We start from the raw sequence: 24,203 nt of genomic DNA, 5'->3' as shown, positions 1-24,203 counted from the left end.
AAAACCTATTTTAATTATAATATTAATCGCCGAGTGTCAGGATTTCTTCGTAAACATTCCGTTACTAATTGTTGTGCGTACGGCCACACAAGGGAGCCAGAGTAACTCGATATCGGAGAAGGGAGAATCCCCTAAATGAAGAAGATGGATTTAAAACCTATTTTAATTATAATATTAATCGGACGAAATATTAATGCTAGGGAAAATATTGCCCATATTTTCATCAATATGAACTATTTCAATAATTATTAGTTAAGTGTTTATTAGGGACTTAGGTGCACTAACCATCTTACCCCACACTAACCATCTTCCCCAACTACAAAAAACTGTAAAACTAATTCTCCAACCCAGTGGTCACTAATGGGTTGTCCAAATTATCAGCCATGCATAAAAAAAAGAAAAAATCCCAAAAAAATAATCACCCACAAAGTAACATACAGGTAACTCGTAAGCTGGCACGAGGTCTTAAACCCGTGTGATAACGACTCTTGTTTTCCGGCCATGCGAGGATAAATAAGTAACATACATGGTAACTCGTAAGCTGGCACGAGGTGTTAAACCCGTGTGATAACGACTGTCGTTTTCCGGCCACGCGAGGATAAAGTTAGTTACATTCATTTATAATAAAAATTTAACTAACTTTTAAACAACCTTCACCTGCATTACTATTTCATCAGGCAAGCTTGGCATGAGGGAAGTCCCCATCTGTGATACCCGTTCCTCGCTGACGTAATCAACCCACGGGGATCGACCGACCGCGACTTCATGCATCAGTAACCCGAACGAGTAAATGTCGCATTTTACCGAGTACGGGAACAATTCAATGTCGCGCTTGTTGCCTGGGAATGAGGATTGTGATGTCATTAATATTAAAGCAAACTCATTGCATCATTAATACTGAATTTAATATTTAAAAATAAAGACTTTTTTTATAAGTGCATAGTTTATGGTTAAATGAAAAAGAATATTAAACACAAATTCATTTCAAATACTGTGCTAAATACTAAAAAAAAAATCTTGCAAAGTAACGAAAAAAACTTTCTTAACAATAAATATGAAACACATGACTTTACTACAATACCCACCTTTTACTTTTAGTCACAAATTTTACAATTTGCGCCATAATTGTGCAGTTTAATAGCTTGAATGAAAAAGATTAATAAACACAAATTTATTTAATAAATTTTAAACCAAATTTAGGAACAAACAGACTTCTTAAAAAATTCCTTGATTTAGCAGTACAAAAAGGTGCCACCCAAAAACAATATAAAAAGTTTAGAGAATCATAACCAATTTAGAACCAATAAAGAATTAAAACAAATTATAAAGAAAACTTCTTGAGAAAACATACAGTTCAAACCTAATGACCTAATAATTCTGAAGAACATTATCAAAAACTTAGATATTACGTTTTAAGATATTAAGTTTAACCCTTAAGAAAACTCAAAAGTTTAAAACAGGAAGTAAAAAAAAAAAACGATAAAAAGAAAATGTGGCAATTTACCTTCCACTTTCAAGGTCACGACTTCTGGAGCCGAATAACCTGGGCTTCCACTCGCTCCAGGTATTCCAGTAGGTGACGCTAGAGTGGATATCCCGTAGTCGGTTATGGTGGTCACGGTTGGGTGGTCAGGGTTTAACGAAACGAGAAGAACGTTGTCAGGTTTAAGATCTCTATAGATGATGTGTCGAGAATGAAGGAAACTTAAACCATCAGCGATTTCGAATAAAATCCTTGAAATAAAATTTTTGATAGAGAGTTTATGAGGAATCTTAAACATTTGTGGTTTTTTAAACATCTGTGGTACACAGCGGCGCATCCAGAAAAAAAAATAAGGGGAGAGTTTTCATCAAAAAATTTTCAAAAATTGTTTTTTTTTTAATTTTTTTTAATTAATTTTTTTATTTTTGATTTAAAAGGGGGGGGGGGTTGCGACATTCTAAACCCCCCTGGCTGCGCCACTGGTGGTACACATTATTTCATAAAAAACAGATGTGATGAGAATGAAGGAAACTTAAACCATCGCCGATTTTGAATAAAATCCTGGAAAATATTTTTAAACATTTTTTGGTGAAACACTTTATTTTAATCAGTAAAACTTTTTTAGCATCCCTGGGTCATATTCAAGCCATATCTCCACAACACAGATTAAAACTACTGGTGTAATATAACAAGAGCATAATGTTGTATGTTTACTATGATGAACATAAACCTTGCAATATATGAAAACCTGTGTCGTAGTTGGCGACTCAGCGCTTTTTCCCTCGTTTTCGCATCCAGCCTAGTGATGTCACGTAGCAGGTTGCCGAGGGAACCAAGTGACGCATATTCCATGCCAAGGAGGGGTTGTAACATGCTTGTCGTGGCAGGTGGCACAAAGCCGACAAGTGACACGATACTTGGGTGACGGTTTTGACCTAGAATTGTCAATTCCTATAAAAAATAAATTAAAAAATTACAAAATTACAAAAAAAGTAGATATGACAAGTTAAATTATTTGCATTGATTCAAGTAAATTTAAACGAATGTTTGATTTTACAGGAATTGTACATTCGTGGATTCTTTAACCAAACATCACTATAATACGCGCACAAACTTATAATACTAGTATGTACAGTTGTAATATTGTTTGTGAGCCTACACTTTGAACATTGTCAATTCCTATGAAATTAAATACAAAAAATAACTGAATAAAAACTTTATAAAAAATGCAAATTATGATCGAATCTCAAAATGTACATTTGGAGTGTTGGAACTAAAAGATATGAGCATATGGGATATTGTATTATTTATAAGAATTCTTACTTCTAAGTGACAAGAGTGAATGTTATAAAAAGACCAGCTTGGTACTTGTAACACTCACTCTTGTCTCATCTAACACTGAGGATGGTTAAAGTTAATTAAACTACAAACAACCCAACAACCCACATTTCTCAGCATAATATAGGGCAGAGTAGACGCCGATAAATGAAAAGTCTTTGCAGCGATATTTCTCCCATCATAGATAGCTTGGTACACGGCCCCGAACCCTCCGTCCCCCAACAGTGACTGTGTGTTCGCTTCAAATGTTAATAATCCAACGTCCAACTTTAAAGAGTCGTCATAATCTGGTGATGTTTAATTTTAAATACATGAATGTAATTTATTTATCCTTGTGTACTCGGGAAAAAACAGTCATTATAACACAGATGTTCTATTACATTTACCTCATGCCCGCTTACGAGTTACCACGTATGTAACTTATTTATTCTCGCATGGCGGGCAGCAACGGTCGTTATAACACGGGTGTCCTGTTACATTTACCTCATGCCCGCTTACGAGTTACCACGTATGTAACTTTTTTATCCTCGCATGGCGGGCAACAACAGTCGTTATAACACGGGTGTCCTGTTACATTTACCTCATGCCCGCTTACGAGTTACCACGTATGTAACTTTTTTATCCTCGCATGGCGGGGTTACGACAGTCGTTATAACACGGGTGTTCTGTTTCATACACCTCATGCCCGCTTACTAGTTACCACGTATGTAACTTGTTTATTTTCAAAATTTAGATCCTGCTATAACACATGTTATTGGTATCATGGTATTATCATGTGTTTATAACAAAACTTAAAAAATGTGATTCTGCCACAAGCATAAGTTTGTAATAAATAGACATGTCAGCTATGCCAGTCTTTATTCATTTCTAACAGACACCACTCACCATCTAGATTAATCTCTGGGGCAAATGAAGAAGAATTGACGAGTTGATCATGGTTTGGACATTGAACCATTACCTGGTTATCCTTTATAGTTATCTCATAATTACTATTGACAGATATATGTCTGGTACGTCCATGGGATCTGAGTTTGTGTGGAAATTGTAGTGGCTAATTACGGTATATTCTATAAGCATGAGGCACACCTGAGACCTGGCAGTTTATAGACACTCAATAATAGAGATTTTATTCTATAAGGGTGAGGTTTTCAGTGAAGCACACTTGGAATATACCTTCAAATCTCTACTTTGAAAATATCAAAAAAATCAATCTTTTAACTCACGTTATAGATTCAGCCACCTTATTAATGCAAAACGCATGAACAGACTTTTCTGTATCTTCCTTTCCCACTTCAGGGGAACTCCCCAGCCCCCGTACACACCCTGGGCATGGGGCGAACTGCTGGAACAACGAGCAGCCCCTGGGGTCGATATCCAGCAACCCTGGGTACCATTCCTGCATCAAACTACTGATGTGGTCGACCAACTGACCCAGTAGTATCTGTGAGGTAATTAAGCTTGTGTTAACTTAATGTACCTCCACCTTTACATTGAAGCGAGCTACATAAAATCAAAGTAAGGGAATAAAGTAAATATCCGGTGATACGAAAAAGTAATAATATACAAAAATCAAGTCCAAACAACTGTATAATAATGATGTATATTTTATCTAAATGACATCGTCAGTCTCTGCAAAAGAAGCATAGTAGAAATAGAAGTAGCCCGCTTTTTGCACTTTGTCATTGTTTTTCTTAATATACCTCATGCCTGATAACAATCGTCATTGTTTCCAAACAAACTCACTTTTCCGCATCTTTGATGAGAAACAATGACTTCTATCCCTTCCTTTGTTGCATCATAATACGAAGAATTCACGTGTTCGAATGTTAAGGAGGAACTGGAAAAATTAAAAATGTAACAACGAAACATTTATGTTTTATTATTGTTGTTTTCACAAAATTGCGATTTTTACACAAAATTAAGAGTTTAAAATATACCATTGGCCATACAAATATTCTATATGGGTGAGGACCTTGACAAGGACCAATGATTTGAGCCAAACTTTGCCTATTTCCGCGAAAACAGAGAAATAACATTACATAATTTTCCATTCATCTTTTAGAAAACGATAGTGAAGAACATGGTATTTAAAGAGAAAGAAATCAAATGTAAAACAACAGTTGTTAAAACATAAGGTGTGGAAAAAAGTCTCAGTTAAAAAGTGGGCTGTTGCACTCAAATATTAATACTACCCCGAATAAAAACAACCAAAAATTAATACCCTTTTGACGACGTCGTATTTTTCCCTCCAATAGTTTCATCAAACTCCTTAGATCCCATCTGAGCAAGGACGAATGGAGTCTCATTGCCATGTTTATCCCATTGCATGTATATGCCCTCCTTCCATGTGGTTACAATACAAGGTACCTTGCTCTCATTGGATCTAGCACCAGATTTTTTAACAACAACACCTCCTAATATGGTGTCGGCGAACGCAAGCAATCGACCAATCAAGCGAGACCAGAAACCCATAGGGACGTACACCATCGAAAAATATCTGACAAAAAAAGTTTAAATATTAAGAAATAACAGGTTAAGATAAAAATATGGTTGAAAGGCAAAAATCTGAAAAGTACAACAAAATTGAATCATAAAAATTATGATAAATTATTAAATTTAAAGAATTTTTTTTTAAACTAAAAAAGTACCTAAAAGTTTTTGAAAATAAATATAAATATATACTCATAACTAGGCTTACCTTATAACTTTATGGCTTGGTTCTGTTATTGGGAGGTTTATTGAAGGTTTAGTAGTTGGTAGTTGAGAGGGTACAAGGTACGAATCCCCACCCTGCCATAAAACTACCTCAAAATGTTCCAATAATCTAAATAATCTGGGGAGGAATGATTTGTGCTCTTCACTGCCAACCTGTGGTGGAATTATTATTCCTATGTGTTAAAATCAGATTCGAGTAAATGGAGTATTCAAAAAGTTACAATTATAATATTTCGAAAATTTTTTATTTGATTTCTATGTACTAAACCATATTTGAACTATGTGGGTATTTAAAGGCAACATTAACGTAAGATTTCTTGGATATCTATGTATATAAAACACTTTTGTGGCCATTTTCATTCTATATTGGTGAGGTCCTTGTCGACGAGGATTAAGTGACATCACAATCACCTGTTTTAGGAAATGTTGGGAGAAAAGATTTTTACTCAAAATTCCGTTTTCGTCCACAAAGGGTTGGAGCTTGTACGATTTGTGTTCTTTCATTGTGACTATCTGGAAGGTAAGGATGGGATATTATAACTAGTGTATATAAAGTACGTCGGGGGAAGATGGGACACCTTTTCATTATAATTTCTCGTACCATTTAGTAGTAAACAAAGAAAATTCAAAAAATTATAAAACCGTATCCTCACGACTACCATAGACCGTTGTTAATTGTTTAAAACACAGTCAGGTTATTTGGATGTTAAGTGCTAAAAGTGTCCCATCTTACTCCATCCTACAATCCGTTGTTTTTGTTATTAGTTTTAGCGAAAAAAATTTTGAAGTATTACAAACTTTGTGGGTGGGAACTTGAGTGACTTATCGCTATTGTAGTGTGTGGAAAAGCAGGTATAATTTTTGAAAAGCACATTAACGCCAAAATATCATAGTAGTGACAAAAAAAACAATTGAATTGCTGCAAACAACATCATATTCGCTCCCCCAACAAACCTGTGCGAGCATCTGGCACAACCACGAAGGCTTCACGAAGAAATAATCACAAAGTCTCGACCGCGGGTCGTTGAAATGCAACAGCGCCCCCGTCTGGTGGAGATAACGAACAGCGAGCATGAGTTCGGCTCCGTTTTCGAACCCAATGTTGCTATGGCAACCGTGTACGATGTCCGCAAGTTCAGTGAAACTGGGGAAAAGTTTGGTTTCAAAATGATGAAAATATTGGATAGTAGGTATCTAAATCCATGTTCTGTATTGGACACACCAGGGAACCTTGAGTATATGTCAGAGTTTGCTATTACCCCCGACACAACTCCATACTATTATAAATGGGAGAACTCCTACAGTTAGGTACGAGTTAGCCCATTGAACTAAAGTGGCTATAAACTGCCTCAGTTGGGTCTTGATAGCAGCACCCTTGGTAATGAAGCAATAAACTTCTCCAAACACAACAACAACCACACATTACAACCAACCTAATCACTGGAAAGTTTTCTCTCTTTCCGGCTTCAATTTTCAACAAGTTCTGGAGTTCTACGTAACTTGACGGAACCATATTCCCCACTAGAGTGTGCCCTTTCACCACGGCTTCTGTAGAAACAATTGTGACTTCAATTTAAACCAGTAGTTCCCAAACTGTGATCGCATCGCCCTGGTGTTTCTTATAATTTTAATCGCGACGTATAGTATGTTGTTGGTAATAAAAAAACATTGAAAGTAAAATGCTGGTGACAGTTTAACCCAATATTCTGCGATTTTTTACTCAAGAAAACTAGGGCACGCATCACATAATATTCTATTTTTGATTCAAAAAATAAAAAAAAATTCAAAAAAATCCATTAAACGTTTTTAAAATGCGAAGTAACTAAAAAAAAATTTTGAGAACCATTGAGTTAAGAAAATATAAACACAATAAAAATTGATATGATGTTACAATAGTTTAGTATGACATCATAATAACCTGTTATGACATCAAAGATAATCCCTTTTATCCTCGTCACCTCTTGCCCACTCTCCCTCACATCCAGGACTTCATGGAGGAGGGAATTGTTCTTCCTCGCTCCCTGTGGAAACCATTTGCATCCGGACATCATGTTCAGCTCTTCATTCAAGCTCCTCACCATGTCTTGCTTGTTCTCCCTGGGAGAAGGAGTGAGAGAAATAAGGAGGAGTGGGAGGAATGAGGAACAGAAAGAGAAAGAGTGTAATAATATGTAACAAAAAAAAAACATTGAATACAGGCTCATAAATTTTAAGTTTTTTTAATGTTTTTATTATATATATGTTTTATTAGACTACATATTTTTGGCTTGCCATTGGACCTGGGAATTATGCCAGCTTGGCCTTTTACCCCAAAGTTCACAACTTACTTACCAATAAGATTTAATGAGTTATTAGCGGGCTCAGAATTTTTGAATTTCATTCTATATAAGTTAAGACCAAAAGACTTCAACAGGAGTTGGCCCATCAACCAAAGTTGACTACCTACTTATTTACTTTTGAAGTTAACTTCTTTCTAGAGTTTTTAAACTTCTATTTTATATGGGTGAGGTCCTTGTCAGGGATTTCGAGCAGAGTTGGCCCATTACCCCCAAAGTTTACTATTACCCTAAAATTGAACAGCTTACTTATTAATGAGATCCGCATGTGTCCCAATAATCAACACAGGGCAATGAGATGCACGCGCGTGTATGGCTGCCAACCATGGTTTCAAAGTACGTAATTGTTCAACTGACTTTGAAGCGTCGTATACAGCGACATACATCGCACGCTCTGATAAGAAGCACGGATGAGTTGCATAGAAATCTTCTTGGCCGGCAAAGTCCCAAGCGCTTACACTGTATAACCTGGATAAAGATTGAACCATTAAGTAGGTGGTTAGGTAGTTATATTTCTCCAGGGAGTAGGCAATGGGTCACTTCTGATCTAAATCTTAGGCTCCCTGGCATATGTCAATGTAGGACTTCACCCACATAGAATGGAAATAAAAAAGCATGTATAAGAGGTTCTTAAGCAAGGCACACTGGGAAATATAGCTTGGATCAGTCCTTGGTATCATCAATAAATAAACCAAACACCAACTTGTTTCCGTGCTTAAGTTTCCACTCATTCACGTCCACGCCAACCGTTGCTAAAACCGGTGGCTCCTTGTCGCCGATGCCAACAGAGTAGGATCCGATTGTCACGGAACGTTTACGACCCCTCCCTCGCATTAAGGATTGAAGGAGGGTCGTTTTCCCCGCCCGAGGATCTCCGATTAACATCAGTTTGACTCTGACGTTTGGAACTGATCGTTTCAGTCGAGCAAAAAGGAAACCACATAAGTCACGAGTGGAACCTGGGGGGAGATAAGTGAATTAAATGTAACTTATTTATCCTCGCATAGCCGAAAAACAACAGTCATTATAACACAGATTTTCTGTTTCACACACCTCATGCCAGCTTACGAGTTACCATGTATGTAAATTTGTGAGTGGTTGTTTTTATTGAATGGCTGACAAATTAGACAACTCTTTAGTGACCAGTGGCTTGGAGACATCTTTATTTTTTCACCTTTAAGTATTGCAGAGTCCAAGTTAAGTGGATTTCCTTCAATACTAAGTTGGGTTAGAGTAGATGAGAGCTGGCCCAGTTCATTTGGTAAGTTGATAAGCTGGTTGTGACTCACATCAAGGATCTAAGATGAAATATAATGGTAAATCAGATGACATGAGAAAAAAACACAGTTATAAGTATGTTTTATTAAGAATGTGTTTTATGCTGACTGTACATTTTGTAATTTTTTTTCTTTTGTTGTTTTTTGTTACAAGAACAACTAGTTTATGTAAAACTTATAATAATTGTTATTGTACACTGAGTGCTGTCATTGTGGGGGTGTGTGTATTGTTGGGAATGCTAAATCAGATGACATGAGAGGTTAAACGTAGATATGTATGTTTTTTTATGTTTATAATGTGTTTTTATGATTGTGGTTTCTGCAGGTAGTTTTTGTATTTTATTGTTTTATGTTAAAAAAATGATTACTTTCTGTAAAAATTAGGCCATTCTGTTGTTATAGCAATGGTGCATTGGCTCACAACATTGTGGGGGTTTATGTGTATTGGGCAAGACACTTCATGGCAATTATTCCGCCCCATGGTCACTGATGGGTTGTTCAAATTGTCATCCATACAAAAAAACAGTCCCCCACAAAGTTACATTCTTGGTAGTTTAATGATCAAAAAAAAATTTTGCCAAAATGAGCAGTGTTACCTCAAGTTTGTTGAGATTCCCAATAACTGGCGGCAACACTGTAATTTGATTGTTTGAAAGTTTAAGAACTCTTAAAGTAGAAGCCCACTGGCTGTTGATTGACTTGATTGCCATGGTTACGTCAACCACATTATTATGGGATACATCTAACCACGACAACCGTTTTGCTGACCACACGAGGGAACTAAAATGCGCGCTTAGATTGTTTCGGGAGAAAATTAGGGTCTGAAAATTTAATAGAAATAATATTAAGTATTCATAGGTATCTAATCTGGGGTTGCAGCAAAGGCAGGCAAACACTGGAATTTTCGGTCTTTGTTTCACAGGATTGTGTGTTTAACTAATATTCAAGGTAAAGGGCCAACTCGGTCTAAATCCCAATTTAAGAACCTGCGTATTTTTGTAATGTCCAAAAAGTAATGCAAGTATACCTGAAGCCTGGTCTGATGTTCAAGAAATTCTGGAAAATTCTCCAAATAATTTTCGCTGAGGTCAGCATATTTGAGTGTTGTGACATCATTATTAGATTGTTCTTCAGCATGAGTCAGCTTATTCTGTGAGTGAGATTAGGGGGTTATATGGGAAAAAATCACAAAAATAGACATAGAAATCACACAACCATAGAAATAACATACTTGTGAAACATCCAGATGTTGTATTGACGGGAAAGTTTGAAGAAAACTTGAAGGTAGAACATAAATCTGGTTTCCATTAATGTTTAGATGGTTGAGTTGCCTCAATGGTTTGTTTGTTGTTTCTATGGAAATATTATGTTTCTATGTAGAAGAGTTTGTTAAAAATAGCATATTGAGATTTAAGGTAAAAAGGGTAATTTATATTTTTTCTAGCATCAGGTGTATGAAACAGAACACCCGTGTTATAACGACTGTCGTTTATTCAATCATTCATACTTCCTTTGGTTTGTAAAAATTGAAACTGAAATATATGTAAAACAATCACCCACAAAGCTACATACATGGTAACTTGTAAGCGGGCACGAGGTGTATGAAACAGAGCACCCGTGTTATAACGACTGTCGTTGCCCCGTCATTTGAGGATAAATAAGTTACATACGTGGTAACTTATAAGCGGGCACGAGGTGTATGAAACAGAACACCTGTGTTGTAATGTGTTGTAGTTGCCCTACCATGCAAAGATAAATAGTTGCCCTACCATGCAAAGATAAATAAGTTATTTTTAATTAAAGATTAAACAACCATCAAACCTGTAAACTTTAACTTTTGAATCGAATTCCTTTTCAAATCCAGATACTGCAAGCATGGTAGTAACATGAATATCCATTGTGGAAAGTTGGATAATTTGTTATCGTTTAACTTCAATGTTGTAAGTTGGTGCTCGTGGTGGGAAAGCTCATCTGAAGTCTGTGTGTAGGCGCCAATTTTAGAAGTGGTACAGTCGCAACTGCAACCTTTTATCGTTTTTAAAACCTAAATGGCTATGGCACAACTACTAATTATCACCACTAGCGTTAGGTATTAAATAAAATATTCAGCCAAAAAAGGGAAAAAACACCGTAAGATGATATGAAGCTATTAACTCACCATCGAGTTTTCAATATTTAAGATTTCTATGGTTGAGAAATTAGCGTCTATGATGCCATCATTGATATTGTTGTTACTGACATCGAGTGTCCGAAGTGATGAGCACGAAAATAAAACGGAAAAAGGAAAATTCGCCAACTTGTTCTTAGATAAATTCAAATCAACAAGGTTCAAAAACACCTGGGACCATTTGAAGTCAAAGTGGGATCAAAAATGGAGATGTTTATTCATTACCATTAAGATAATGTACTGTGTGGCATAACGACACTTGTTTTTTATTAACCCTTTGGGGACGAGATATATTTTAACAAATTTTCCATTTTTGACCGACTGTCACAAATTGCTCCCTAGGGCCACAGGTGTTTGTGCTGGCGAAAAATGACCAATTAGACTTTTGTTCTTTGGAAAAATTGCTACAAGATTGTATTTTGATTTTTTTGATGACGTCATTAAATTTTGAATGACATCATCAGAAATCTTGTATTTATGTGTAATTAGGGTTTTTAGGTAAAAATTACATAAGGAATCTATTGAAAAGTTGATTCCTGGTTTGTTTACTACCCAACTAAAATGATTGTTTGAACTGGTGATGTCAAAGGGATCAATTACGTCACTTATAACCTGGTGACGTCATTTTTTGAAAGCTCATTTTCGCTAAAATCCTAACAAAACTTGCCAAAAACATTTTATTATGAATTTAAAGGTAGAAACAACATGTAGAAGCAAAATGAAGTTAGATAATACACACAAAAACATTTTTTATGTAAAAATTGTTTCATAATACCTAAAAAACTTGTAGAAACAGCTGACATAGCTGTTTTTACGCAAAACCACATTTTTAACCGGTAACTTAGACGGGGAAGCCCCAGTGCAACATAGAGATCAAATAAAATCGCTTTTATTGGACAGAATGACGTTAGAACCTTGATTTTTGGGCAGAATATGAACTATCTTCTTAAAAAATACTTTAGGGTTTTCAAATCAAGTTTGGTAAAAACTTTTAAATGCTATGATGCCTTTTTCAAACGTTATATTGGTAGATAATTCCTTCCTCTTTCAAATAAAACCAACTGTAAGAACTTTTACCAACTATAAAAAAAATTATGAACATTTTTGTGAACACCTGTTTCAAAATGCATATTTGCATTACTCGTCCCTAAGGAGTTAAACAATTGGGTTTTTCATTATTTTTTATTATTTTTTAGATATGAGAAATAAAATTTGTTTTTAATATACTCTTTAAACAAATATTATTTCAGATGCTGTTAAGAATCTTATTTAAATACTATAAAGATCATATAAAATATTATAAATAAGATCATATAAAACTTATGTGATTTCTATGTTACCTGGCTAAGATCGAAGGGGAACTCCCTAAGTTGATTATTGAGTAGATTGATTCGCTTGACTGATTGCGTCAGCATAGATATCTTATCTCTGGATAATTTAACGAAACCGTCAATGGATACGAGACGGTTGTGGGAAAGATGGATCTCCTGAAGTGAAAGTTTGATATCACCAAACCATGAAGGGCTACAGTGGTTAGATACTCGCCTCCGACCAGAGGTTACCGGGTTCAAGGCTCAAAACTGCTACTATTTCCATAAGAGACTTAGGCATTGTTCCAACCCAGTGGTCACTAATGGGTTGTAGCATTCTGGGTGTTTGAGTAACGGGCCAACTCTGGCCTAAACCCCTGGTCCAATGGCATGCCTCACTGTAGGACCTCACCCATGTAGAATAAAATGTGCATATACAATGTTGGGGTAATGAACCAACTCTGGCTTAAATTGTGTGCTACACTGTGGGACTTCACTCATATAGAATAGCGGTTGTACAACGAGGTATGCTATATATGGAATTTAGTTCATGCCAAAGTATTTCCATTACCCCCAATATTCTAATTCAACCACCTTACCCCCCTTTACCTCAATAGGCCCAATAGCAACCCCATACAAAGTCGAACGCTTGCAAGTGCATTTCTCCTCATTTATATGATTTCTATCTTCTGTCATGTTTTCCTCGTCAAATGAAAGTTTCAACATTTCACGATATGGAAGCAAGTTCCGACACTGGAGGCACACTTCAGTTATTTCCTCCCCGTCTAGGTCACTAAGTTTAATAACGATTTTAATTTTTGGGAGAATAATAACTTTATTAGTGTCTTTGATCACGGGGGCGAAGTTTTAAGAATATTTAAAACGAAAAAAACAAAAAAATAATCACCCCCAAAGTTACATACATGGTACCTTATAAGCTGGCATTAGGTGATATAACAACTGTTGTTTTCCGGCCACGCGAGGATAAAGTTACATTACATTAGTTACATTATATAGCAACATTTGCTAAAAAACACGCTTACGGTTAACATTACACAATTTTTGTTTAAGTCCTGTTTCATAGCACTGTGATTTTTAAAAAGAACACCGTTGTTATGATGACTATCGTTTCCCGGCCAATCAAGGATAAATAATTTAAATTGATTTATTCACAAGCAAGCTATTTTAAATAACTAACTTTCTTATATAATGTTTCTATGTAACTTACCAACCAAGTTCTGTAGATTCATCTCTCAAAGTTTGGGAGCGTAACAAGGTTAATAACTGGGAGATCGGGTAACTGTGTAATAAAATAACATTGGAATAAAGTGGGTAAAGCTAAGGGTTATACAAAAAGTTAAGAAGCTTTTATTTTGGCAAGACTATTAACATTAAGTTTGTTTGGCGCAGTGACTCAGTGGTTAAGCCTTTGTATCAGAACCGAAGGATACCTGGTTCGATGCTGAAAACTAATTGGAGCATGCATATTTGCTTATTTGGTCACTTAGGTAATATTGGTTCAACTGTCACTAATGGGTTGTAGCACCACAGAAATTGCAATTGTGTGTGTATTGTTAAAAGCAATTACAAGTTGCATTTTCAATTAAAATATAATTAATTATTTGAATCTTACCTTGGTATTTGTTCTATGTTCTCATGGTTGCATTCATTTGGTTCTGCAACACAAGTTGTGTAGATTTAATTGAATTATTGTTACAGGGATTTAGTTAAAACATGTAAATTATCCATGAATGCCACTTAAACGTTCACAAACCTGCTTTTGGTTTTCTTTTGTAAATTTCTTCTGCAATTTTGAAGCAGAACGAATTCTTTATTTGGATCAAAGCATTTGTGTTTGTGATTTCATTGTTGGTCTAAAAAGATTAAAAAGAATAAATAATAATGTGTCAGTTAATCAACTTTAACCATCCTCAGTGTTAGATGAGACAAGATTGAGTGTTACAAGTACCAAGCTGGTCTTTATATAACACTCACTCTTATCCCATCTAACACTGAGGATGGTGTAGTTTCAGTTAATCAACTTTAACCATCCTCAGTGTTGGATGGGACAAGAGTGAGTGTTACAAGTACCAAGCTGGTCTTTATATAACACTCACTCTTGTCTCATCTAACACGATTAACATTTCATTAACCACGTATTTTATTCCATTCTATGTACTACCGCTATGTTGCATTATAATAAACCGTCCATAAGTTTAGCTCGCCTAACTGGTATCCAGTTAACCAAGGATTACATAACTACCCAGCAGGCATCATACTGTCGCTAACTCCAATTATGCAACCTACCTGTAGTAAACAATTATCCAACCAAGATAAAGGCAACGTCTCCAACCCCAGCCTGCTCCATTCTGCTGTCTTATTCCTATCCCTGTACACTAGGTACCTGGGATTTAAAAGTTTTGATTAATTTTTATTGATAATTTTTTATGCCACAAAAGTGGTAAAAATTAATTAAACATAAAGTTGCAAAAAGGGTATTTAACAAGTTGGTCCATATAGTTGTATATGTGGTAATTTGTAAGCGGCAACGAGGCATATGAAACAGAACACCCTTGTAACTGTGTTATAATGATTGTTGTTGCCCCGCCAGGCACGCACAGTTAAATAAGTTACATACGTAGCAACTTGTAAGCTAGCACAAGGTGTATGAAACATTCATTCAAGGCATACATTTAAAAAAATGGACAGCGCTCAACGTGAGAAGTCATTTTTTTGTGATTTGTAAAAAAATGCCAGAAAATTTCTTTCAAACCTATAACCTACATAGCAACAACAACATATGTACAAGATACATACAGTTATAACATTGTTCTTACCATAGCAAAGCCTCTATTATAACCTGGTCTTCATTATGAGCTGCAGTTTTCAAACTTTCGGTCATATTTTCGATTCTCATTCTCCATAATCCCATCTCATGTAGATGGGTTACCATGGTGATTAAACGGACTACCTGTCGGGATGAAATAATGAAATAATTGAAAGATTAAACGGACTACCTGTGGGGATGAAATAATTGAAAAACCTTTTTATCAACACAGGTAGTGGCACAGTCAGGAGGTTTTTATGGGTTTGTGGCCACGCTTTTTAATTGACACACTTTTCCACATTGATACTTTTTATCCATAGCGTGTTTTAACTACTGTCGTTTTCGCAGAAATAGTCTGCAGATGGAGTCCTATATATACGGGTCAAGAATTGGGACAGAAAACGGGACTTGGTCGGAAGAGTCGGAACATGATAACAAGAACTTCACTACCGCGAGCACGTCACTTCCGGACGTACAAGGGTGTTGGGGTAATGGGCCAAGTCTGGCCTAAATCCCAGGTCCTCACGGACCTCACCCATACAGAATAGAATACACATAGAACTACTGTCGTTTTACTGTCGATTCCCTTCTCTTTGTTCTTTAAATAACACGCTCTTCGCTCTCGTTTCAAAGAGATAATTAAAAATTATTTCATGTTATATATAACGAATTAATGAATGTCACTTACTTTATCCTCGCTTGGCTGGAAAACGACAGTCGTTATAACACGGGTTTATCACCTCGTGCCAGCTTACGAGTGACCATGTATGTTACTTTATGGGTGATTACTTTTTGGGGATTTTTTTTTATGTCTTTCAACTTCAACACAAAAACTGCATGTTAGAAGGCAAACATTTCAATATTCGTGCCAGCAATACCATACCAAACCAAACCAACAGCATTTTACCTGCGTTGTATTTCTATTTTTGCACGATATCAACAAAGGGGTTTCCCCATTCACAGTACAGTTGATATTAGCTCCATAGTAAATCAAACACATCATGAAATTTATATCACTGTTTCTTGTGGCTTCTATTAACATTTGGTTTCTGTTGAAATTGCATAAGTTATATATAGTAGGGTGGGGAAAGACGAAACAATCTTAGCACATAATACCCAAATATCCTGATCGTGTTTTAAACAATCAACAACGGTCTATGGGAGTTGTGAGGATATGGTTTTAACATTTTTTGAATATTCTTTGTTAACTACTTAATGGGACGAGAAAATAGAATGAAAAGGTGTCCCATCTTCCCCCACCTTACTATACATGACATCATCACTTTTGCAAAATAGAAATAATTTTTACTACTAGTATCCATATCAGACTACCGAAAATTTACAACTTTTTAGCTTTGTTTACTGAAACTTTTTGTAGTTATAATCTATCAAGCTTTTTAACATAGAAATAATATGTTAATAATAATATCACCTGGTGGGGCCATCAACATTAGTGAGAATAGAAACCAAACAACGGCATAAACTTTCCAGCGTTCGTGGTTCACTGCTCGCATAGAAATAACAAATAATAGAATGGAATAATCGCGAGGGTAGTTGTGTAGTAGGGAGTGGGAGAGATATGTTGAGGCAGTGCTGTAAGTGTATTGAGAATTAGCTGTTTTAGAACATTCGTATTATAACGACTGTTGTTTTATTGTTACTTCCCGTCTTTTCGCTTTAGTTTCATACACCTCGTGCCTGCTTATAAGTTACCAGTTACCTTTGTGGGTGGTTATTTTTAGGGAACATTTTTTATAAAGTACGGCTGACAATTTTTGCTATGTACACAGTATCTTGGTTGGGTGTTGAATGCTATCTTGTTACATTAGAGCAGGCAGTGCTATGGGTGTATGGGTCAAGTAATGAGAATTAGCTGCACCATTGCGGGAGTATGCACTTGGGCAAGACACTTTACTCAAACACAATGCTTTATGGGTTGTCCAAATTGCCAGCCATAGATTAAAAAGTCCAAAAAATGCGAAAAAACAATCACCCACAAAGTTACATTCGGGGTAACTTGTAAGCGGGCATGAGATGTATGAAATAAAACACTCGTGTTATAACGACTGATGTTGCCCCATCACGTGATGGTAAATCGAAATAAATTCTTCCTATACTGTTTAATTAAACTAAATAATTAAATGCAATCCACTGTAGTGACATACCATCAACACAAGCACTAATTGTTCCATCACAGAGGACGAGTTTAGATGTTTCTCCAATGTTGACGATATAAGATGGAACATCGTCTCCAATCGAGGCTCTATTTCAGTTTCACTGGAAAATAAAAAAATAGTTTGAAAAGTTTGTTTGGGCTTAGTAGTAGTTTTAAACATTAGTTTTGGTTGTAACAATTTTTTTATTAAAAATCACAAATTAAGTTAAAAAATAAAAAGTTTATGGAACCCTTAGCTTTGTGGTAACAGTAAATGCTAGTATTAAATTTCAATTTTACTAAAAACTACAAAAATTAAGTTAAAAATGAAAATTTATGGAGGTGGGCTTAGTACTAACAATTAATCCAGCAATTTTTATTTTCACTCTTAAATAGTTTGTGGGTGCTATTAGCCTAGTACCAGTAGTAACATGTAGCATGCAAGCAGGGGAAATAAGTCAGTACACAAACGTGATCAAGCAAACATACAAACTTTTAGGTAAACACTCAGTGTTAAATTAGACCACAGACTATTTACTTTTGGTTTTGTAACTACCATTGTTAGCTCATAATACAAAGGATAATATACACTAGTGACGTAACAATGCCAATTGTTCTTAACAATGGCATGTAATATTATACAATATAATTGTTAGTAACATATGTTTTCAATGTACGAGTGAATCATAAGTTCATATTAACTGATACATTATCAACTAAATCAGCATTGAGCTATATTTTACACACTTAATGGATTTAAACGGTCATGGTTTAAAATAGCAAGTAATTAATCTATTTTTAACTAACATAGAGACACGATAAAACAAACTAATACAAACCCCGAGTAGCGAGCAAAAACTTTCGCAATGTGCTTAAGCTAACTTGTTGGGTTATGTTTTGATTTGTATGATTACATGGTAACTTTTACATACATGGTAACTCGTAAGCTGGCACGAGGTGTATGAACACCCGTGTTATAACGACTGTCGTTTTCCGGCCACGCGAGGATAAAGTAAGTTACATACATACATACATGATCATCCAAGTTTCCCTTTAATTTACCGAAAAACATGAATTTTCCTATACCTACTGTGTTATTTTGGACACAAATTGGTGTTCAATTTACTTTGATAGAAACAACATTCAACTTACGTAACACACAACATTGAGAAACATCATCATTACAAACATAGAAACACCATTTAACAAACATAGAAATATCATAACTTACGTAACACACAGCATAAGAATCCTCATAAGTTGGAAACCATGTTTTAACATAGAAACATCATCTTCGTATTGACAACATGCGTGCAACGTCGTGTCTAATGTGCCGTGGTCTCGTAACTGCTCCATGCTGCCATCTAATGTTAGTGGGACATTAAAAATGTTTGGAAAACGAGAGGAAGTTATATTTGGGACTTAAAGAAGACAGTGCTGGGTACAATGCTGCTATTGAGGGTATGTGCTCTTGGACAAGAATAAGGACCTTACCAATATAAAACAGAATGAAGTTATGTGGTATTGAATTAATAGGCCAACTCCGGTCTAAATCTCAGGTCCCATGGCGTGCCTCACTGTAGGACCTCACCCATATAGAATATAATACGCATATACAATGTTGGGGTAATGGGCCAACTCTGGTCTAAATCCCTGGTCACTTAAGATGCCTCACTGTAGGACATCACCCAAATGGAACAGAATGTGCATATACAATGTTGGGGTAATAGGCCAACTCTGGACTAAACCCCAGGTCCCATGGCAGGCCTTGGTATACGACCTCACCCATGTATAACACCCCACACTCACCCAAATTAATGAACTCCATCAACACTCTGATTCCATTAAGCTGTAGTTCCACCCCATCTAATAGGAACCTGTTCATAGCATCCAATATACAACCAGATATTGGGTTCCCATCTACTTTGTCGTGGCATATTTGGTTCAACCAGATGTTCCTGTATTTGTCAATATCGTCTTCTTGAATGGAGTCTGGAACAAAACTTTCGTTTAAATATTTTATTTTATTTACAATTTTACAATTTTTACAATTATCTTTTAGGTGACAATTAGCATTAAAAAAATGATGTTTTTTTCTAGGTTTGTAGAATTTAGTTTCGAATACGTTATACATATACCTATTTACAACAACCACACTACGCTATAGCCTATTCATTCATCACCAATTTATAATCATTACAACTCATGCCTTAATCTCAGGTCTCCTGGCATGCCTTGCTAAAGGAACTTATATAGAATATAAAGTAGTAAGATCAGAATAATAATTTTAGAAATTTGCAAGAGGAAAACATAGAAACCTCATTAAGCTTCTTACCATTGGGTTCAGTAAGAAGAATTGCCAAAAGTTGAATGCAAAGATTTACTTCATTTTTGCTGCTGCTGGATGTCTGTACATAAAAGTGAACGTTAACAATAGGTATTAATATATAGATGAATAATTTATTTATCCTCGCGTGACCGGAAAACGATAGTCGTTAACACGGGTGTTCTGTTTTATGCACCTCAAGTCTGCTTACAGGTTACCACATATGTAACTTATTTATGCTCGCATGGCAAAGCAAGACAGTCGTTATAACACAGGCGTTCTGTTTCATACACCTCATGCCCGTTTACTTGTTACCACATATGTAACTTTCTTTATGGCTGATAATTTAGACAACCTATCAGTGACCACTGGGTTGGAGCAATCGCTGTTAAGTGTCTTGCCCAAGGACACATACGCCAACAATGATAACAGCGACGAGCCTTGAACCCATTACCTCTGGGTTAGAGAGAGGTGCTAACCAACTGTGCTACGGCACTGGACTACATGATGTGACAAAGCCTGCATATCCACACACCACTCACCTGAAAAGTTAAAGGCACCAAACTAATGATGCCGGCTTCCATGCAATACTTAAGATTGCTGGTACAACCCTCAGTTAAAGCTACAGCCAGTTGTAGAGCACACAGAAGAAAGGAATTGTCGGGTTGACTTTGGTTTTGTTGACTTAGTTCCATCAAGTTAAAGAATAAACCTGAAATATTAATAAAAGATTGACTAAATATAAGGACTTTGTTGACACTTTGTAAAAACATAAAGTGTCGACCAAGTTTGGTTAAACACATTAGGAGCAATTGAACTGTTACCAAGATCAGATATGATACACTATGTGCATAATACGGATAGCAGCAGGAAAATTAGGAATAACGAACCAAATAAAAGTAATAACATGGATACATAGCCTAAAGAACACCCATGATTTTTCAAACGATAGGCACCCATAAACGACCCACAAACCTTTTTCTCCAATCTTAGACTTAAGTTTAGGAAATGCGTTGACCAGTTGAACGAATGCGTCGGTGATTGAGATGATGATCGGTTGGTTGGAAAAGTTTGAAAGAAAGACGACCATAAAGCAATTGGCTGTTTGGTGCTCGTCAAATCTATACCATTGCCAACATGTTTATATAGGTATGTACACAACAAAATATGATAGCAGAGAAAACTCTGTTTCATTTTATAGGGACTAGTATTAAATCTCAGGTCCCAACACACACCTAAAAGTAATAATATAAATATATCTTTATATATACATGTTATTTTTTGTGGCTCAATTTACAAATACAATAAAGTCTTCAGTTGGACATGCTAGAAGTTTGGGCTGTGTCTTGTGTGTAAAAAGATTTGTGAAATTGTTTATATTAAGCTATTATTACCTCTTTGAGTTTTTCCTTGAAGGATTTTTCAACCTTTTTGCCGTGTCTTGAATAATGCTGTAGGTAAGTTAGGGATTAATATTTAACAGACACTCAATAATAGAGATTCTACTTGGGATGTAGGTCTATTACCCCAACACCCAGGGTGCTAGCATCTAGACCCCACTGAGGCAGTTTATAGAAACTCAATAATATAGATTCTATTCTATAAGGGTGAGGTCTTCAGTGAGGCACACCTGAGACCTGGGATGTAGGTCTATTACCCCAACACCCAGGGTGCTACCATCTAGAGCCTACTGAGGCAGTTTATAGACACTCAATGATAGAGATTCTATTCTATAAGGGTGAGGTCTTCAGTGAGGCACACCTGAGACCTGGGATGTAGGTCTATTACCCCAACACCCAGGGTGCTACCATCTAGACCCCACTGAGGCAGTTTATAGACACTCAATAATAGAGATTCTATTCTATAAGAGTGAGGTCTTCAGTGAGGCACACCTGAGACCTGGGATGTAGGTCTATTACCCCAACACCCAGGGTGCTACCATCTAGACCCCACTGAGGCAGTTTATAGACACTCAATAATAGAGATTCTATTCCATAAGGGTGAGGTCTTCAGTGAGGCACACCTGAGACCTGGGATGTAGGTCTATTACCCCAACACCCAGGGTGCTACCATCTAGACCCCACTGAGGCAGTTTATAGAAACTCAATAATATAGATTCTATTCTATAAGGGTGAGGTCTTCAGTGAGGCACACTTGAGACCTGGGATGTAGGTCTATTACCCCAACACCCAGGGTGCTACCATCTAGACCCCACTGAGGCAGTTTATAGACACTCAATAATAGAGATTCTATAAGGGTGAGGTCTTCAGTGAGGCACACCTGAGACCTGAGATGTAGGTCTATTACCCCAACACCCAGGGTGCTACCATCTTGACCCCACTATACATACATTAAACAGGCACCTATATTAGTTTCTAAACACAATAATAACCTGATAGCTGCATTACATGCTGTGACAATCTCCTGAACTTCATTAGGGTTGTGTAATATTCTTAATACTTCATCCATGTTTGAATTGAATGTAACTTATTTATCCTCGCATTGTAGGGCAACAACAGTCCTTAAAACACAGGTGTTATGTTTCATACACCTGAAAACCTTGTGCCCGCTTTTAAGTTGCAACGAATGTAATTTTTTATCTTCTTGTGGCAAGGGCAGCTTTACACAGCTACAATGGCACCCTAATGAATTTTCTACTTAGTACTTTAAATGTTTCTATTAAATAAGACACAATTAAAACAAATCAATATAAATGAGTGCAAACATACAATATTTACAAAGAAAAAAAAGTTAAAAAAACATGGGACTATACAAAGAAAACGGAAATTTTTTTCCGCTAGAGGCGGTAATTATTTAAATTAAAAAATACGGAAAATCGAACAAAACAGCACTACAAAGTGTTAATAAGTGTAAAACAAATTAATTAAATAATAAAAATACTTTTCTAAATATATAAAACACTAGTAAGAACATATTTCCCACATTAGGTCGGTTATATACGCTCTTTCGTTCTGGTTAATGTCGTCGAGTCTGTGGTGTAGCGGTTTGTGTGCGGTCGTAAGCTCTCTTTGTTTTATTTTCACCGGGTTCGAGTCCCGCACAGTGGAATACTTTTTTATATTTTTTTTCAAGTTTTTTTTGTTTGACGAGTTTGGGGTTAGGGGTTTGGGGTGAGGGGTTAGGGGTTAGTGTTAGGGGTTAGAGGTTAGGGGTTAGAGGTGAGGGGTTAGTGTTAGGGGTTAGTGTTAGGGGTTAGGGGTTTATATCTTATGTGTATAAACCGTGAAACTAACTGCTCCCCATAAAATAGAGAAACGAATTTGTCATCGCCTTCTAGCGGAAAAATTTTTCCGTCTTTTCTGTATAGCTCCATGTGTTAAAAAATCCATTTGAATTGTTCCTTTTATTTCATGCACATTCTTTTGAAATAAATACAAAGTTTTGATTCCACTATTTGCTAATTAATGCAGTGCAAAAGTTTTCGGGGTGAGTCTGTATACCTGCTACCCCAAGTTTGGCGCCTATATGTCTTCCTTTTTCATTCCATTTCTTTAGAAATGGTGCTTGGCCAATTTCTGCTTGCAAGTAATTTCCATTCTAGTCGTCAGTTATGTTTGAAATACATCCACCCCATCCAGTTCACAAACACAAATACTAGGAACACAGGCGCCAGCATTGGTAAAAGTAAAACGTAATAACAGAAAGTAGTGGATTCGTAACAGCACTGTGGGAATTTCTCGCATTTTTCCAGCTTCAAAACTCCAGAGAAAATTGCGGTAATACAGACTAATATAGGAAGACACGCAATAGCAACACTCTGGCAAGATACCGTTGAAAGCATAGCGTTTTATTACACACAAAACCGAAATTTTTCAGCAAATTTAAACTTTGTTTTTGTAAAGAAATCGGATTTATTTACAAACTGCTACAGGGAAAGACCCTGTATAAAAAGCGCTATAGAAATCTTAATACTACATTTATTTATTAAGAAACGGGGGCAGAATATCTAACACGTTCAATAGAGAAGTAATGGATAGAAATAACCAAACCAACCAAAAGTCATGTCTGCTTATCCACACACTGCAATAGCTTCAGCAGCTTGACTGTGGGCATGGGAGTAGCAATCATGGATAAGTCACTCAAGTTCCCACCCACAAGGGTATAAATGACCAAATCAACCAAAAGTCATGTCTGCTTATCCACACACTGCAATAGCTTCAGCAGCTCGACTGTGAGCATGGGAGTAGCAACCATGGATAAGTCACTCAAGTTCCCACCCACGAGGGTATAGAGAAATAAAACACTCAA

The 24,203-nt window shown here is 36.2% G+C and overlaps 1 protein-coding gene across 1 annotated transcript; it reads right to left on the bottom strand.

Annotated features, from left to right (window-relative positions):
* Window positions 1–14: 14 nt before the first annotated feature.
* Window positions 15–13,912, bottom strand: LOC149734433 (leucine-rich repeat serine/threonine-protein kinase 2-like). The gene is made up of 25 exons (XM_089881277.1): window positions 13,855–13,912; window positions 13,236–13,379; window positions 12,657–12,803; window positions 11,308–11,487; window positions 10,971–11,127; window positions 10,381–10,502; window positions 10,177–10,299; window positions 9,746–9,970; window positions 9,047–9,170; window positions 8,576–8,831; window positions 8,122–8,340; window positions 7,455–7,633; window positions 6,970–7,084; window positions 6,491–6,680; window positions 5,948–6,049; window positions 5,520–5,689; window positions 5,043–5,318; window positions 4,565–4,658; window positions 4,045–4,262; window positions 3,707–3,846; window positions 2,930–3,108; window positions 2,232–2,434; window positions 1,505–1,734; window positions 658–839; window positions 15–131 (listed from the first exon to the last, which is right to left on the bottom strand). The coding sequence occupies exons 2-25, from the start codon at window positions 13,350–13,352 to the stop codon at window positions 15–17; spliced, it is 4,065 nt and encodes a 1,354-aa protein (XP_089737403.1). The 5' UTR covers window positions 13,353–13,379; window positions 13,855–13,912.
* Window positions 13,913–24,203: the final 10,291 nt, after the last annotated feature.

Source organism: Ciona robusta, chromosome 7 (genome assembly GCF_009617815.1).
Source record: "Ciona robusta chromosome 7, ASM961781v2".
Classification (NCBI taxonomy): Eukaryota; Metazoa; Chordata; class Ascidiacea; order Phlebobranchia; family Cionidae; genus Ciona; species Ciona robusta.
This window is presented reverse-complemented; position numbering and strand designations above follow the sequence as displayed.

What these genes read in the sequence shown, in the direction of transcription:
- LOC149734433 (XM_089881277.1), bottom strand. Translation starts at nt 13,352, where the DNA reads ATGTTGAAACTTTCATTTGACGAGGAAAACATGACAGAAGATAGAAAT. An exon ending in TGTGCCAGATGCTCGCACAG is followed by an intron (nt 6,050 to 6,490) that starts GTTTGTTGGGGG and finishes CTTACCTTCCAG; the next exon opens with ATAGTCACAATGAAAGAACA. An exon ending in CCAAGCCATAAAGTTATAAG is followed by an intron (nt 5,319 to 5,519) that starts GTAAGCCTAGTT and finishes TTTTTTTGTCAG; the next exon opens with ATATTTTTCGATGGTGTACG.